Source organism: Dipodomys ordii, unplaced genomic scaffold (genome assembly GCF_000151885.1).
Source record: "Dipodomys ordii isolate 6190 unplaced genomic scaffold, Dord_2.0 Scaffold47, whole genome shotgun sequence".
NCBI classification, from domain to species: Eukaryota; Metazoa; Chordata; class Mammalia; order Rodentia; family Heteromyidae; genus Dipodomys; species Dipodomys ordii.
In genome coordinates this window covers 3,264,190-3,280,913 of record NW_012267263.1, presented here as the reverse complement: position 1 = coordinate 3,280,913, position 16,724 = coordinate 3,264,190, and the positions used below count along the sequence as shown (strand labels likewise).

General features: G+C 48.5%; 1 protein-coding gene across 1 annotated transcript in view; it reads right to left on the bottom strand.

Moving 5' to 3' along the window:
- Fer1l5 (fer-1-like family member 5) overlaps positions 1–16,724 on the bottom strand; it is a 59,542-nt gene that overhangs the window by 7,516 nt on the left and 35,302 nt on the right. Inside the window, exons 20-37 of the mRNA XM_013019725.1 lie at positions 11,937–12,061; positions 10,862–10,962; positions 9,331–9,508; positions 9,096–9,251; positions 7,896–8,027; positions 6,473–6,636; positions 6,106–6,220; positions 5,239–5,341; positions 4,451–4,614; positions 4,184–4,354; positions 3,873–3,990; positions 3,678–3,755; positions 2,685–2,866; positions 2,332–2,493; positions 1,945–2,049; positions 1,273–1,419; positions 1,031–1,193; positions 871–896 (exon numbers count right to left, since the gene is read on the bottom strand). Coding sequence (XP_012875179.1) covers positions 871–896; positions 1,031–1,193; positions 1,273–1,419; positions 1,945–2,049; positions 2,332–2,493; positions 2,685–2,866; positions 3,678–3,755; positions 3,873–3,990; positions 4,184–4,354; positions 4,451–4,614; positions 5,239–5,341; positions 6,106–6,220; positions 6,473–6,636; positions 7,896–8,027; positions 9,096–9,251; positions 9,331–9,508; positions 10,862–10,962; positions 11,937–12,061 — 2,390 coding nt within the window. The remainder of the gene's footprint in view (positions 1–870; positions 897–1,030; positions 1,194–1,272; positions 1,420–1,944; positions 2,050–2,331; positions 2,494–2,684; positions 2,867–3,677; positions 3,756–3,872; positions 3,991–4,183; positions 4,355–4,450; positions 4,615–5,238; positions 5,342–6,105; positions 6,221–6,472; positions 6,637–7,895; positions 8,028–9,095; positions 9,252–9,330; positions 9,509–10,861; positions 10,963–11,936; positions 12,062–16,724) is intronic.

The window sequence follows — 16,724 nt, the reverse complement described above, 5'->3', positions numbered from 1 at the left end:
GGACTTTCCTGCCCAGGCTGGCTTTGAACCTCGATCCTCAGATCACAGCCTCCTGAGTAGCTAGGATTACAGGTGTGAGCCACTAGTGCCCGGCTTGTTTTGTTTTATTTTTGGTGTCACTACTGGGGCTTAAACTCAGGGCCTAGACACCTTCCCGAGCTTTGGTGCTCAAAGCCAATGCTCTACCTCTTGAGTCATAGCTCCACTTTCAGCTTTTTCATGGTTAATTACAGATTACAGCATGACAGGCTGGCCTCAAACCCTGATCCACAGATCTCAGCCTCCTGAGTAGCTAAGATTACAGGCACAAGCCACTAGCACCTAACCTTTTTTTTATTTTTCCCCTTCTTTTCTTCTTCCCTCCTTCCCTCCTTCCCTTCCCCAGGGTCTCACTTTGTAGCTTAGGCTAACATGGAACTCACAATCTTCCTGCCTCAGCCTCCTGAGTTCTGGAATTACAGGCATACACTACCATGCCCAGCAAATCTGCTTTTGATGGAGATGTCTAGGACTCTTGTGCATTCAAGTATGATAATGCAGCCATAGAGCAGTAGCTCTGGACCTTGAATACAGAGTGGTATCATCTGGTGGGGCAAAAGAGGGCTTGGAACAGAATTCTGATGCATAGGCCTATCTCCCAGCAACTTTGGTGGGATCTCTCTGTGGCCCAAGTTTAAGGAGTTCACAAGCTCTCAGGTACAGTCTTGAGTTGAAGACCCTTTAAAGTTAAAGACCCTTAAAGACCTTCATGTACAGTTAGGCCTGCTCACCCTGGGGCACAGACCCTAGGACTATTTAACTGACATTCTTCCTCTGGGTTAGGGTTATTCCCATAAATAATGGAGAAGGTGGCCTCAGGCCATTACTCACAGGATGATTCTTCTTCAGAGAGAGCACTGTGTGGAGAGAGTACAGTCCTGAGCTTCAGGCCAGGAGGGACACCAACCCAGGGGAAGCCAGGGCCCTGCTTCTACTTCCAGCAGGGATTTGTGGGTAAGGCCTAGGAAAGGGTCAGCAGATAGAGACATACCTGGAAGCTTTGGAGGAATGTAATCCAGATTCCAGGGATCACAGAAATAGGGTTGGAGGAAGTCAACGTTGGCTTGACCCACTGTGATTTGCTGGCCATACTGCTGTGTGTCCACCACCTTTACCACAAGGGGCAGCGCATAGGTCTCCTCTGTAGGCATGAACTGTAGTCCAAGAAATGGTAGACAGTATGAGGCCTCTCAAAAGAAGAGGGCTGCTCAGCCCTGCCTCAAGCCCTCTTACCACTGTGAGGAATAGGACAGAATCAGGAAAGTTGGGGTTGGTCTCAAAGTCCTGGATGGCTTTAGTTCCCACAGACTGTTCCCCAAATTCCACCAGGAGCTGGGGGTAGCGCACTTCCTTCATGTTCCGAAGGCCCAGAGCCAGGACCTGCCAGAACAAGAGCGGGAAGATGGGGGAAAGGGCCTTTGAAATGGGTCTGGGTCAGAGGGGGCTGCAACGGTGCATTGGAGAGTGTGTAGGGCTAAGGAATGAGTCAGAGTAGGAAGGAAGAGTCTGAAGGCTCCCTTGAGGTCTCCCTGCGAAAGATCTTGCTAGCCATTTCAAGACAAGGCTACATGGGAGATACCATGTAGTTGCTAATTACTTCCTCATTGCTACTTTTCTGGGCTCAGACCAGAGGCTGGTTGCTGTAGAGTTCACAGAAGCAAGTGGGACCTAGATTTCTGGGCCATCTAGCCTTGATAGTATTTTTTTTTAAAGGCCGGGCCAAAAAAATAGTTATAATGCTCTATTTGAGCCTTTGCTCTGTTTCTCTGTCTCTCTCCATTCTCCAGATTGTTGCTTTAGGGTCTAAACTTTGGGTCAGTTGATAAGGCCAATCAGAAAGTTCTAGGACATTCCAGGCTGTTCTGGGTGGTGCTTGGCCTCTGCCTGCCCCTCCCCACTATGCACCTCAATGGCCATCTTCTTCAGTGTAGGCTGAATGTTCTTGGGCAGTGTGTAGATCTTATCCTTCCAAGGTATACTTAAGATTGGCATATGCTTCTGTTTCAGCTTCTGGAGGACAGAGGAGAGAGAACAGAGAACATGAAGGCTCTGTGGGTTGGACTCTGTGGGTTTTCCCAGCCCCAAACCAGGCAGGTCACTTTGAGGGCTCAAAGGAGGCCTCAAAGCCCCATGGATCAGAGGTAGAGGGGATTAGGGACAATGTCCTGGTTCTTAGGCCTCAGGCCTTTCATGAGGGGATGAGAAGGGTCCTTCTGGCTGTGAAAACTTGTGGCTGGGCCAGGGTAGAGCACTGAGCACACCCCCTCCCAACCAGCTGCTGTCTTCCAATACCTCAGTCTCAAGGATCATCTCACAGGAGGATAAGATCTCATACTCTTCCTCCTCAAACCCTTTTAGAACAGGGTGCCACCTTAGAGGGGGTAGTGTACGGTCTTCAATGTCCAGCCAGACCACTGGGGGCCACATACTCCATCCACATAAGATTTCCTTTCCCTGGAAGGGACGAGAAGATCACAGAACCTGCACAGAATAGCTTCTGACCTGGGTTTCTGATTAGGATCAGGGAACCACTAACTTTTATGTTTATGTGGCCTCTTCCTCATTGGACCATTTCCCTGACACTTTCCTTTAAAGACCAGGCTGCCTGTAAGGTGGTCCTGTTCATTCTTCCCAGCCTGCTATACCTTGGAGTCATGCTGCCAGAGTTCCAGCACCACAAGTGGGGGGCTCTCTTTAGTATCCTTAGGATTCTCATACAGCAGGAGGTGCTGGAAGATGATCGTCTGGGCCCATGTGGGGGCTACAGAGCTCTTCAAGGTCTGGGTGCAGAGGCTGTGGTTCAAGAAGCTTACCCGGATGAAGGTCCCTGGAGGGGAGAAGGAAGACAAGGAGTCCTGTGTCTCCAAGCTGCTGAGAGAGGCTTTCCTCTCCCTTGCAGGGGCAGCCATCAGACTGTGTCCAGGGAGACCCTGCAGACGTGGCTGCAGCCACTGCCACGGCCATGCCTGCTGTGCAGAAGGCTGCCTCAGCACACCCTGCACATCAACTCAAGAGGCTTTGGTTCCATTCACATATTCTCCATGCCCACCATTGTTGAGGCCTGGCCTTTACAGAGATGCAAGTTGAAGGCTCCTCAGTAGGGTTCTGGAGACAAGGCTGAGCCTTCCCAGCACCAGTAGGAGTGGCCCTACCATGGGGGTGGTCATGTTCTGTAGACACACGTCTTGGCGGATATTCCTGAAGCCCTGCTACCCACTGCCCCAGCTCCTGTATCAGTGGCACTAAAGAGACAAGGTGGGAACACTTGCATTATCTCTCATGCCTTTCATTAGATCAAGGATGAGCTCCTCCCACACAGGGCTTCCTCTTGCCCCTCTTCTGTCCAGCCACATGCTGCTGGACAGAGCTACCCTCTCACATGCCTTCATGTCAAGTCCCATTGAGCTAAGCCTCCTTAAGTCCCACTTTCAATTTCACAGCATTGGAATCATACCTCAAGAGAAGGCCTACCTTGTACTTGGGTCTTTTCTCAAAATGACAGCCATGAGCTGTTTGGGGGATGGAGATGGGATGTCTAGATCTTTGTTACCTCCCGATTTATTATGCAACTGGATGGCCCTGTTGCCAGACCCTGGGGAGTTGGGGGATAAAAACTGTATGACAAGGGACATTCCTACCCTGGAAAGTCAGGATGTGGTTGGACCTCAAGTTCCGGGCCTGGTAGATGTAGCAAAAGAGCTGGTAGTAGTGGGGCTCTGGGGAAAGAGAAGCCACGTCTTTCACCTGTCACTTGGGCCCTCATTGGCTGCCCCGTGGGTCCCCCATCCCGTCCCTCAGGAAGTAGCCTCTGGGCCCACTCAAGCAGTGCTCACTGTTAAGAGTGTGGTAAATGAAAGGCAAGGAGGAGAGATAGCTGTCCTCTTGGATAGGCTTCTGGGACTCCGTCACCTTGTATTGTTCGTGCATCGTGCGCTCTCTCAAGTCCATTGCCTGTGCCCAGAACAACGCCTCCTAAAGTTCTCTGATGTGTTCCTGTCTCTTCTTGCCCCACACCAGCCTACCCTCTTCCCCTTCCAGATGCCAACTCCCAAGCCTGAAGAGCAAGAGACCCAACCAGGCAGGGCCCTGCTCCTCTGCTAGATGGGGCTTTCAGGTAGATACACCCAGCCCACAGTGGTTTTACCAAGGTTCCTTCTAGGAGGAATATGGAAGCAATGTCTCTGTCCTTGTTGGGTGCCAGCCTGCGGTGCCAGCAGCGGCGGCGGAATCGACTATGAGGCTGAGGGTCCAGGTGGAACTTGGAGCCGAAGGTACCATACTCCCAGCCCTCCTCTCCCTCCTTGGCCAAGTCCTGCTGCAGGGAAGAAAGCAAAGTCATGGTCCTGCCATTGCATTCTCACATGGTCCCTGCCTGGGGTCCCACCCAGGACCCCTCCCTTGGCTGCCTCACCAGCTGCAGGAAGGAAAGGGTCTGCTGCTCATTGCCCTGCTCTTCATGGTTTCGGAAACGCAGTCGTACCCAGCGCCGGCGGCGGCAGGTGTAGTAGGTCTTTTCCACTGAATTCCAGACCTGGGGCAGGCCTGAGGGTGGGATGCCCACTCCGTATTCCCAACCTGTGGAGGCAGCACCATGGCCTCTGAACCAGCAGGTACCTTCAGGCTGGGTGGCTTCCGCAGGCCTGAGAGAAGGGCCCTAGAAGGCTAGGCTAGAGGAGTGGGAGCTTTTCCTCATTTGCAAGAATGTGTGGTCACAGTGTCACCAGTATGGCCTGAGCCCCACTGCCTATCTTACAAACAAAGGTGACAAAGAAAGCCACATGAGCAGCAACGCGTGTGTCTGGAGCCAGACCTTAAGGTTATCCATTCTGTGGGGACATTAAGGCTATCTGTTCTAGCCTATTGCTCCTTTCCAGGAACTGCCTGGGTGAATTCAGGTTCCACAACCAAATCCATGCTCACAGGCATCCACCAAGCCTCACTCTGGGCCAGACCTCAGGGGGTACCTGGTTCAGTCTTAACACTAACATTCATGTCTACAGAGTGAGTGGTGGAGACTCCATTCCCTAGAGGCTGGAGTCCTTCAAAAATTTAGACCCATCTCACCTGATAGCTTGGCTGATTACAAGCTGCCAAAGATTCACACCCTCATTCCCAGCCTACCCAGAATAATTTCCGGTGGACTTGGTGTTTTGGTGTCCACCAGGACCTTCTGCCCTCAGCCTCGATCAGAGAACTGACCTTCATTGTCTACTGCGAGGTTGTGCTCCACAGCCCAGCTCTTCTCAAAGTGCCAGCCTTGGGGACACTCTATATCCACCAGGGCCTTCACAGGCTGTCCATTCTGTGGGGGACATTAGGGTTGTCCATCCTGTGGGAATCTAAGCTGGATAAAGCCTGCTTCCACTCACTCTACATACACTCTTGTCTGAGAACCTCCCTCCTGCCAGGGTGCAATAGTTACTACGTATTTCTTCCTCCCCCCGCCACTACATATTTCTTGAAAAGGGAAAACTAGCATACACTTGAGATAGGCTAGAGTTTTATGTCCTATAGCATGCTCACATGTGTTTCCTGCTTCAGCCTGCCAAATAGCCGGGGCTACAGGTACCTACCACTATATCTGTCTGTTTCAGACTTATTTTTGTCTGTGTGTTCAAGCCAGTACTGGGGCTTGAACTCAGGGCTTAGGCGCTATCTGTTAACTTTCTCACTCAAGGCTGGCTCTCTACCATTTGGGCCCACAGCTCTACTTTTAGCTTTCTGGTAGACAACTGGAGAAGAGTCTTACAGAGTTCCCTGACTGGTCTGGCTTCTGTGATCCTTAGAACTTAGCCTCCTAAGTAGCTAGAATTACAGGTGTGAGCCACTGGCACCCTGGCCTTGTTCCTGACATCTTATTTAAGGAATCTCTAGCATGCCATCTTGGGATACAACTCTCTCAGTCCAAGAGAGGGTGCCTAAGGGCTGGAGGGCTCACTTTATCCCATAGTGCATAGGGAGCAGGGGTTAGATGTAGTTCTTTCTGCTGGGTCACCCCAGCTTCCCAGCTTCCCCACTTGGTTGCCTTGCTGCCCCCATCCCCTGAAAAAGGTTGGCCCAGCTCACCAGGTCAGTGTTCGGGATGGCTGCAGGTATCCAGGTACCTGTGGCATCACGGATCTGGTTCTCGTACACCTCCTCCAGCACTTGGCTCTTGTTGATGTCTATGTCTAGGAGGAGTCTGCCAGCAGTGAGACCCCCAAATCCTCCCTGAACCAGCAGGTCTTGGGGCCATCTGTATTGGCCAAGCATTCCCCAACTGCATCCCCATCTGCTCTGGGCAAGGCAGGGCTGGCAAGGCCTGACTTGCCATGTGCTTTGTGTACCTCACCCACAGGGACTGGACCTCTTTGGGTTACCACTGACTTGTTGTCCCAGGTGACAAGAAGCCCACTTTAGTGAAGCTTTCTAGAGCTAGTACCCCTGGGCTTACCTCCTCTGAGGCTCTACTATCCAGTTGCCCTGCCAATGCCATCCTGTGGGCTCAATGAAATTCGTCTTGGAGAGGGCCTTGTGTCCCATGACATCTGAGAAGCCAGGACAACGATCCAATCCCTTCTGTCCCCACTGGTCTTTATACTTGGCCTGATTTTCATACTGGGGAAGGAGAGACCCAATTAGTGCCTGTACTTCTCCAGCACCTAGTGTTGGGGAAGTTAGATACCTGTCCCTCATGCCTTAGAAATGTGGTAGCCAGACAAGGAAAAGGTCCATGTTCTTTTCTTGTGGCAGCAGGAAGGAGACAGAGATTCAGGGATCAACACTGCCCCAGATTGCTCAGCTAGCAAAGTAGGGTGGATACTAGGACTAGTATCTTCTACTCAATTTTCCCTTCTCTAGTCACTGCAGACCTGGAGAAACACAGTTCCCTGTGCAACTGTCCCCTGTGCTGCTCTACTTGGTTGAATCTGCCAATGGGAAAATCTAAGATGTGGAGGGCCTTCCGTATTATGATGTGTTTATTGACACATTCAATTTAAAAGCATAAAAATACTTTCATTCAGCAAATGTGGAAGCCCCAAACTCAAACCTTACTTTATCTCTACTGTCAGCACTGCTCCTGGGTCATGTCCTTCCCAGGGAGCAAAGATCCTGGCCTGTCTTTTGATTCCAGAACAATCTTCGGCTCTTTCCTCATTTACACTCTAAGCTGATGGTTCTATAGGCAGACCCCTCATGTCCCGCTTCTCTCACCAGCCCAAGCCCACTCCGTCCCAGGACCACCAAATCTAAGTTGGGGTCCTCAGGGGTCCCAGGCTGCCCTGGTAGTGACAAAAAAGCAGCCCAGATTCATTTACAAATAGTGAGCAACCTAGGAGAAAGCTCTCACTAAATCTCTATCAGGAAGACTGTGACCAGGCCCCTGAGTGGGCAGTCTTCATTTTTGTCAGCTTAAATCTATTGCTTGTGAACAAACAGCAATTTGAGATTTCTTTAGTCTCAGATGCCCTCGGACATAATTTTCAGATTGTGTTGATAAAATGTTCAGGTTGTGGTGCTAGGCTAGTAGGGTATCACTTTCTTTATACTGTATAACTTGTCTTTTTGTTTTTTTGGGGGCGGTGTCCGGTCGTGGGGCCTGAACTCTGGGCCTGGGCGCTGTCCCTCAGCTCTTCAGCTCAAGGCTAACGCTCTACCACTTGAGCCACAGCACCACTTCTGGCTTTTTTTTTTTTTTTTTTTGCTTATGTGGTGCTGAGGAATCGAAACCAGAGCCTCATGCATGCAAGGCAAGCGCTCTACCACTGAGCCACCTTCCCAGCCCAATATACTGTATAACTTGTCAAGGCTGGTTCTTCCCTAACGTGACCCAACCTCCCTTCTCTCCCTCCCCCATGCCCTGGGCTGTCACTCACCGTCTCTGCATACACCACCAAGTTCCCCTGATGGAGCAGCTTCAGGTCCTTGCTGTCTGTGACATTGCCCAGCCACATACAGACCCGGAGATGGGCCGGGAGTACGTTCTGCTGTTCTTCACCCTCTGGGTACTAAGCAAGAGGCAGGTCAATCCCATGGGGGTGCCAATCCCATGGGAGCCAGGATGTGGATGAGGGAGGGGACACACTCCTGGAATGAGTCATACCACCCCTTCCCCTCTGAGCCTCAACAGCAGGGGCTCTCACATTGAGTTGAGTGCTAGATCTCAAAAAGGGAATAATGGGATTGGATGCCTAGCACCACAAAAGAAAAGTGAACGACAGAGTTATGTCTTTCAGAGAGAGAGAGGGAGAGAGAGAGAGAGGTCACTTGTGAATGGTTATACCCTGTTACCTAGCACAGAGCAGGAGAGAAATAGGGGGAGATGGGTGATGTGGCCTAGGGAGCCAGGAAAGTTCCACAGAAGAGCTGTGATAATGGCATTGATGATAATAGCTATCATTTAATGCCTGCTTGCTCTGGGCTGGTATAGCACTATGAAGCTCTTATGAGAATGACTCTTGTGGGCAAGAGGAGGAGTATCCTTGCACTATTGATGGAAAGAGAAAAGGACAGGCATGTTTGAGGCTGGAGTGGGGAGGTGGGTGAGCAGAATGGCCTGGGTTTATGTAGTGTGAGGTGGCTAGGCAGACCAGAACAGCTGTCTGTACTTTCTTCAAGAGGCAATAGCAACCAGGGATGGCTTATGAGGCTCTACTGTCTCTTAAAAGACATGTCAGGGTTGGGTGGTAGCCAGGATGTCAGTCAGTTTTATTTATAGCTTGGCTTTGATATGAAGGGCTGGTGTCCAAATCTTACAGGCAGTGGATATTTAGGAGGTCACTCAATCATGGTCAAGGAGATACGACAAGGGACTAGATTAAGTGGTGACTATGAGGGTATGGATGACATGTGTTTGAAGAATAACTATGAGGGGGCATTCTTGGCACCAGACCACAGGCTCATGCCCTCCTCTTGGGATTATTTCATTCTACCTATTAAAGAGACAGGGAAAGAGAAAATGGCCCATGCCCTCAGGCAGGGCCATAGAGTTGACCTGTAACTCCAGGAATTCTCCCTGGGAAACTGGGGGCTTTTCCTTCCCCGCCGAGGACCCCTGGAGGAGATGGGTTTCCCACCTGGAGGAGAAGGTTCTGAATTTTCCCACAGAACCTGCCAGAGCACAAGGGCCCTGCTCGTGAGAACAGGATGGTGTGGGCAGGCACTTGAGCAAAAGCCACCCGCTGCTCATTAGCCATCAGCCATATTGTCACATCTGGAAGGCTCATCTGAGGCTGCCAGGGTAGAGGAAGTGTCAAGAGCTATATGGCCAGCCCCTAGCCTTGCTCCCTGCCCAGCGTGTCCAACACCCACCTCGGGAAGTACAGCATTGAGGCGGTACAGCCAGTGCTCCGCAGTGGCCACCATGTTCCTGGGCTTAGCTTCCTTGGCCTTTTGCTCCAGTTCCTTCAGGAGGAGGCTACGGACCTTCCACTTATTCTTATCTAGGATGGTGGCTTTGGGGTGATCAATCATGCTGGGCAGAGGGTACCTGTGGCCAGGATAGGGTAACAGGAAGCTGGACCATTCTCTTCCCTCCCATGCCTCTACCTCTGGACATGTGGTGTGGCTACCTGTCCTTCCTAGCCTTGAGAGCCTATGCATCCATGGTTGCTCTGGCCTGGAGATCCCGCCCACTGTCCCTAGGAAGCCAGCTTACTGAACCTGCCCCAGGCTCCTATCCACTCTCCCACTCTCCCAACCTTGCAAAGTGACCTGTGTCCAAGGATCTCCTGTGGAAGGATATGTGCTAGGGACAGATCAACCAAACCCTGATTGGTGGGGCAGGAAAGGCTTTCTGATGAATGGCCCAGGACAGACTCCTGAGGAGGAAACTTTGGACAGGAGCTATGGAGACAGAGTTGGGATGGCATGGGTTTGTCTGGGTGGAAAGGAATGCTCATGCGGTAGTACCATCAGGCATAAGTATGAGATGTCTCAACAGGGAGTTTGGGGCCATTTTCTTTCTTTCTTTTTTTGGGGGGGGATCCCATCGTAGGGCCTGAACTCTGGGTCTGGGCACTGTCCCTCAGCTCTTCAGCTCAAGGCTAGTGCTCTACCACTTGAGCCACAGAGCCACTTCTGGCTTTTTTCTTTTAGCTCATGTGGTGCCAAGGAATCGAACCCAGGGCCTCAGGCATGCAAGGCAAGTACTCTACCACTGAGCCACCTTCCCAGCCCCGGGCCATTTTCTAGACAAACCTTCATGGGAAGGGAGAACTGGTTCTGTCTAGGTTTAAGCTGGGGAAGGATTTGAGCAAAGCTCACTCGTCCTGAGGTGATATGTGTGGGGAAGAGTTCTGTAGCCTCCAGCCTGTGTGTGTGTGTGTATGTGCGTGTGCGTGTGTGTGTATGTGTGCGTGCGTGTGTGCGTGCGTGTGTGTGTGCGTGTGTGCGTGTGTGTATGTGTGTGTGTGCGTGCGTGTGTGCGCGTGTGTGCGTGCGTGTATGTGTTTGCGTGTGTGTGCGTGTGTGTGCGTGTGTGCATGTGTGTGTGTGCGTGCGTGTATGTGTTTGCGTGTGTGTGCGTGTGTGTGCGTGTGTGCATGTGTGTATGTGCGTGTGTGTGTATGTGTCTCCTAGGGCTTAAACTTGAGCCTAGGCATGATCCCTAAGCTTTTTTCCTCAAAGCTATCACTCTACCAGTAGAGCTATAGCTCCACTTCTAACTTTTTGGTGGTTAATTGGGATAAGAGTCTCATGGGGGAAGTGGGAGGGAAGGGAAGAGTCTTATGGACTTTCCTGCCTGGGTGGGCTTTGAATCTGAACCATCGGCCTCTAGCCTTCAGCCTCCTTTTTGAACCTGAGCTAGTTCAGCCCCAGGCCCAGTACCCTGCAGTCTTACCTGCAGTCCTCCACCAACTCCTTCCGCAGCTTCTCCCACTGGCGGAGCAGAGCTGGGTCCTTTGGATTCCGTATGGATTTCAGGATGGCCAGATTGGCCTTCTGCCCATAGGAGGGAAAGGGAGAGAGCAGGCTTCAAGATGGGTCAAGCTGCAGGGCTGATTTGTGGAGATAACCCAATGATGTCAGTTTAAGGCCGTCACGTGCCTTAGTAAGGCTTGCTTCCAACAATAACAAAACTGATAGACAGGGGGAACCCAGGGTGGGGTAGAATTGGGAAGCAGTGTAGAGTCTGGACCCCTGAGCTGCCTATGTTTTTTGTTGTTGTTTTGTTTTGTTTTTGTTTTTGTTGGTAGTGTGTCTTGAACTCTGGGCCTGGGTCCTCTTCCCTCAGCTCTTCAGCTCAAGGCTAACGCTCTATCACTTGAATCACAGCGCCCACTTCCCACTGTTTCTGTGGTGCTGAGAAATCGAACCCAGGGCCTCATGCATGCAAAGGCAAGCGCTCTACCACTGAGCCACCTTCCCAGCCCCCTGAGCTGCCTATGTAAACGTAAGGAAGTCATGTGTAAGGTGGAAGGACCAGGTGAAGGTCTCCTGAGACCTACTCTGCTTGACAAGTACCAAGACCCTTTGTAGTGACCATTCCCTGATTTTTCTGGCTTTCTTGTTCCCTAGAAACTTCAAAAACTGGGACAACACTGTGAATTTGCATGTTATTCCCATTTCCCAACCCCCCCCCCCAAACTCCTTCCAAAGCCTACTGAAATGTCACTTTTGTGTATACCTCCTGACTCCTCTGTTCATTTCTTCCCTCCTCATCTCTCGGATCCTGAGTCTCGGGGTCCTGTATCACCGTTACTGCCCTATTTCATGGTGTATTCGCTGTGTACATAGCTGACTTGTCACCCAGGACAAGATAGGGCAAGGGCTGTGACTACTCATCTTGGTGTCTTCAGTACCAAGAACGGTACCTGTGAAGAGCACCTCAATGCTGTGGAATGTGTGCATGTGCAGCATAGCTTCCCAAGCCTCCCAATCACTGCCCCTGCCCTGCTGTGGCCCTGCACACTCACCAGGCGGTCCCGAGTGACATGAAGGCAGTTGATGTAGTTCATGCGGAAGGTGACATCCTCCCAGAAGGAGGTCACAGCCACAACAGGCTTGGTGTTGTACCAGGGCACATAGTGGTATTTGTTTCCTGAGACACAGGCACAAGGGTAGAAGGGAACATTGCATGCCTGAAGGATCCTGGAAAGTCCTCCTTACTGCCTCTTCTTTTGAGGATTCTCTCCTCTAAACTCCCTCCCCCCAGCAACCTATTAATTCCTCAAAGATGTAATCTGCTGACTATGCTAACTGGATGACCTCCACAGTAGGGAGCCTAGGCTGCCCCAAAGTGTGCACTTGGGTGAACTCAACAGGCCCCTGTTGAACATTCATTGTGCCCAGTGTGTCACATGGCCTTTGAAAGTTCCTGGTTTACAAGTGGGAAAATCAACACTAGGCATGGAAAACAGTTTGTCTGAGATGGGGCAACCAGGAAGTACTATCACAGGCATCTGGCTTCAGAGGCTCAGACAAGATGCCAAGGCAAAGGGATGTACCTAGATCTAGGGTGTCTTTTCTGGTGGGCTGACCGGCTGGGGAGGAGTGGGTCTTGGTCCAGGGAGGACCTGCCACTACATAGGATGTGTGCATATCAGCCATGGGTATGGCTGACTGGGCCCTGGTGATATTCCATATTGAAATGGGAGGTGGGGGAGAGCTAGCTGATACCCAAAGGGTTCTTCTTCTGAAATGCATTGTGTGGACCTCAACAGAAAAATCCAAAGCATTTTAAAAAGCAACAAGCCCATGAGGCAAGCAAAACCAAAGCTGACTGCGCAGCAAACCTTGGAGAACTTGTGTTTCCTGGCAACTGCAGGGACACAGGGGGCAGGAGGGAAAGCTAGGGGACCACTGATAGTGGTCAGGATGCCCCATGTGTGACAGGCCAAATTGTGTCCCTCTTAAAGATAAAATAAAGGGGCAGGGGGTTTAGCCCAGCGGAAGCGTGCCCGCCTGGCGCGCGCAAGGCCGTGGGTTCGGTTCTCAGCCCTAGTTTAAAAAAAAAAAAAGATAAAATAAAGTTGGATGCTGGTGGCTCATGCCTGTAATCCTATAATCTCAGAAAGCTGAGATCTGAGGACCATGGTTCACAGTCTGGGGAGGAAAATCTTTGACTTTTATCTAATCATAATGGCCAAAAATCAGAAATAGACAAAATATATTTTACTAGTAGAAGAAATACTATGACCCACCCCCCCCCCAATAAAGTATCTAGGAATTAACCTAACCAAAGATGTAAAGGGTCTATTTCATGAAAACTATAAAAGCCTAAAAAAAAAAAGGAATCACAGAGGACACCAGGAAATGGAAAGATTTCCCATGTTCCTGGATAGGCAGAATTAATATAGTGAAAATGGCTATACTGCCAAAATTGATATACACATTCAATGCAATTCCCATTAAAAATCCCAATGACATACTTTACTGAAATAGAGAAAAAAAACAGTCCAAAAATTCATATAGAACAACAAAAGACCTAGAATAGCCAAAGCAATTCTAGGCAAAAGAAACAACATGGGAGGGATCATGATACCAGATTTCAAGCTCTACTATAGAGCCATAATAACAAAGACAGCTTGGTACTGGCACAAAAAGAGACTCAAAGACCAATGGAACAAACTAGTGGACCCAGAAATAAAGCCGCATATGTAGTCAGTTGATATTTGACAAAGGAGCCAAAGACATACAGTGGAAAAATTATAACCTCTTCAACTATTGGTGCTAGGAAAAATGGGTAGCCACATGCAGAAAAATGAAAGTGGACCCTAGCCTATCACCATGCACTAACATCAACTGAAAATGGATTAAAGACCTTAACATCAAATATGATGCTCTGAAACTACTGCAGGACAGAGTAGGAGAGACACTTGAACTTAGAGGCACAGGCAGGAACTTCCTGAACAGAGTCCCAGGGTCACAGCAAATTGGAGAGACTCGACTACCTTAAAATAAAAAGTTTCTGCACAGACAAAGAAATAGCAACCAAACTAAAAAGAAAGCCAACTAATTGGGAAAAAGTATTTACCAGCAATATATCAGACAAGGGGCTAATAGTCAATATATACAGGGAACTCAAGAAACTAACCTCTCACAAATCTAACAAACCAAACTAAAGAGAGACTTCTCAGAAGAAAAGATAAAGATAGCAAAGAAACACAAGAGGAAATGTCCATCCCTGGCTGTAAAGGAAATGCAAATAAAAACAACACTGAGATACCACCTTATCCCAGTCAGAATGGCTCACATCCTAAAGTCAGCCAACAACAAATGCTGGAGGGGATTTGGAGAACGAGGAAGTCTACTGCATTGCTGGTGGGAATGTATACTAATACAACCACTTTGGAAAACAGTCTGGAGATCCCTCAGAAAGCTAAACATAGACCTCCCCTATGACCCAGCCATACCACTCCTAGACAGCTATCCTGAGCAACAGGAATCAGTATACAAAGACACATGCACTTCCATGTTTATTGCAGCACTGTTCACAATAGCCAAGATTTGGAAACAACCCAGATGCCCCACTACTGATGAGTGGATCCAAAATTTGTGGTACCTATGTACAATGGAATATTATGCAGCCATTAGAAAGGACAAAATAATGGCATTTGCAGGGAAATGGATGGAACTAAAGCAGATTATTTTCAGCAAAGTAAGCCAAGAACAAAGAGACAAATGGCACATGGTCTCCCTGATATGTAGATGCTAAAGCCAAAATACAAGAAGATATGGCAAATAGGACTCAAGAAACAAAGGACAGCCACCCATTTTGTCATATCATTGCTAAGTGACTCCACATTCTGGACCATATATATGGTAGATATATGCACACAACAGAGGAAAGCCAGGAGGAGGAACAGAATAAGTGGGAACAGCCTACGCTAAGCAAAAGGAAAGACATGTAAACATCACCTGATGTGGAAAAAACTTGTATTGTCAAAGCTCATAGAATTCACAAACTGTATAGACCATGATAATGACAATTTGCCTTGTGAAGGTTAAAATGTGCTTGTGACTTTAACAATACTGTGAAATATGTGAAATTTATGTAATTACCTAATCTCAATTAAAGAAAAAAAGTGAGAGAAGGGATGGGTAAGGAGAGATGGGTGACAATGTTGTCAGACACCTTGTACTCATATACTGTTTTGTAGAATGGGAACTTCTTTGTACAACTATTTAAAGATAATCTTTAAAAAAAGCCAAAATGACAGCTCAAAAAATAGTAGAAGACATAAACTATGACACACAATTGTCTCTCAATATCCTCAGGGAATTGATTCCAGAACACAAACTTTTGTGCCTGAGCAAACCTCAAACTTTGATCCTCCTTTTCCCAAGTAGCTAGCTTAAGCCACCATGCTCATCTATGAGTTTTTAAATTTGTAATTAAAAAAAAATTTTTTTTACTAATTTTGATCCCTGGTTAGGTGATTCTGTGAATAACTACAGGGTCGACTATACTCATATAATGGAATATTATACCATAGTGAGCATAAGCTACAACTATACCCTATGTTATCTAGACTCGTGAGTACATTTCACAAGGAAACTTATGAACAAAGAAGCCAGATACAAAGGATTCCATACTATCTTAATTTCTTGCATAGCAAATTAGCATAAGAGAAGATGAGATGGATACAGTGGTTCACATCTTCGTCTTAGCTACTCAGGAGACTGAAGTTGTGAGGTTCATGGTTCAAGTGCAGCCTGGGCAAAATGTGTAGGAGATCCTGTCTCAACCAATGAAAACAAGTTGGGTGGTAGTACACATGTCACTCCAGTTACATGGAAGTGAAACAGGAAGACTGAAATCCCATCAGCCTTGGGCAAAAAGGGAGATCCTATCTGAAAAGTAAGTAAAGAGGGCTAAAGCATCACTCAAGTGGTAGAATTCCTGCTTAACAAGTGAAAGGCCCTGAGTACAAATCCCATTTCTGCCCTCCACTCAAAACAAACAGCTGAGGGAAAGTAAAAGAAGGAATGACATTGTCCCAAAAAGAATTGTACTCATTACCTGACTTAGGAAATGGTAACCCCTCTGTACAACACCTTAATAGTAACAATAAAATTATATTACGAAAACAAGCAAGCAAAGATATTGTTTAGGAGAGCATTTGCCTTGGTGGGAGTAGTGGCTGAGGGTTCCTTGGTTTAACATCCTACTTTACAGGTATGTTTTCTTTATGATTATTTGCAGAACTCAACACGTGGTTTATGTATGCATGTTATCTTTGAATCAAACATTTACTTAAGAAACAAAATTTTAGGGGCTGGGAAGGTGGCTCAGTGGTAGAGCGCTTGCCTTGCATGCATGAGGCCCTGGATTCGATTCCTCAGCACCACATAAGCTAAAAGAAAAAAGCTAGAAGTGGTGTTGTGGCTCAAGAGGTAGAGCATTAGCCTTGAGCTGAAGAGCTGAGGGACAGCGCCCAGGCCCAGAGTTTAGGCCCCACGACTGGACCGCCCCCCCCCCAAAAAAAAGAAACAAAAATTTAAAAACATTGAAGGCACAAAGGACAAAATCCATATGTACAATATAGTGTATGGAATGCTGTGGAAAGAATAAGAGAGGAAGGGGAAGGTGAACTAAGGCCTTTCTGAGAGGATCTAGAAGTATCCACACATGTAGTCTAGAAAGACCACAAGACGAAAACTATAGCACAGAGATTTTAAAACATGAAGGAGCCAGTGGCTCATGCCTGTAATCCTAGCTACTCAGGAGGCTGAGATTTGAGGATCACAGTTCAAAGCCA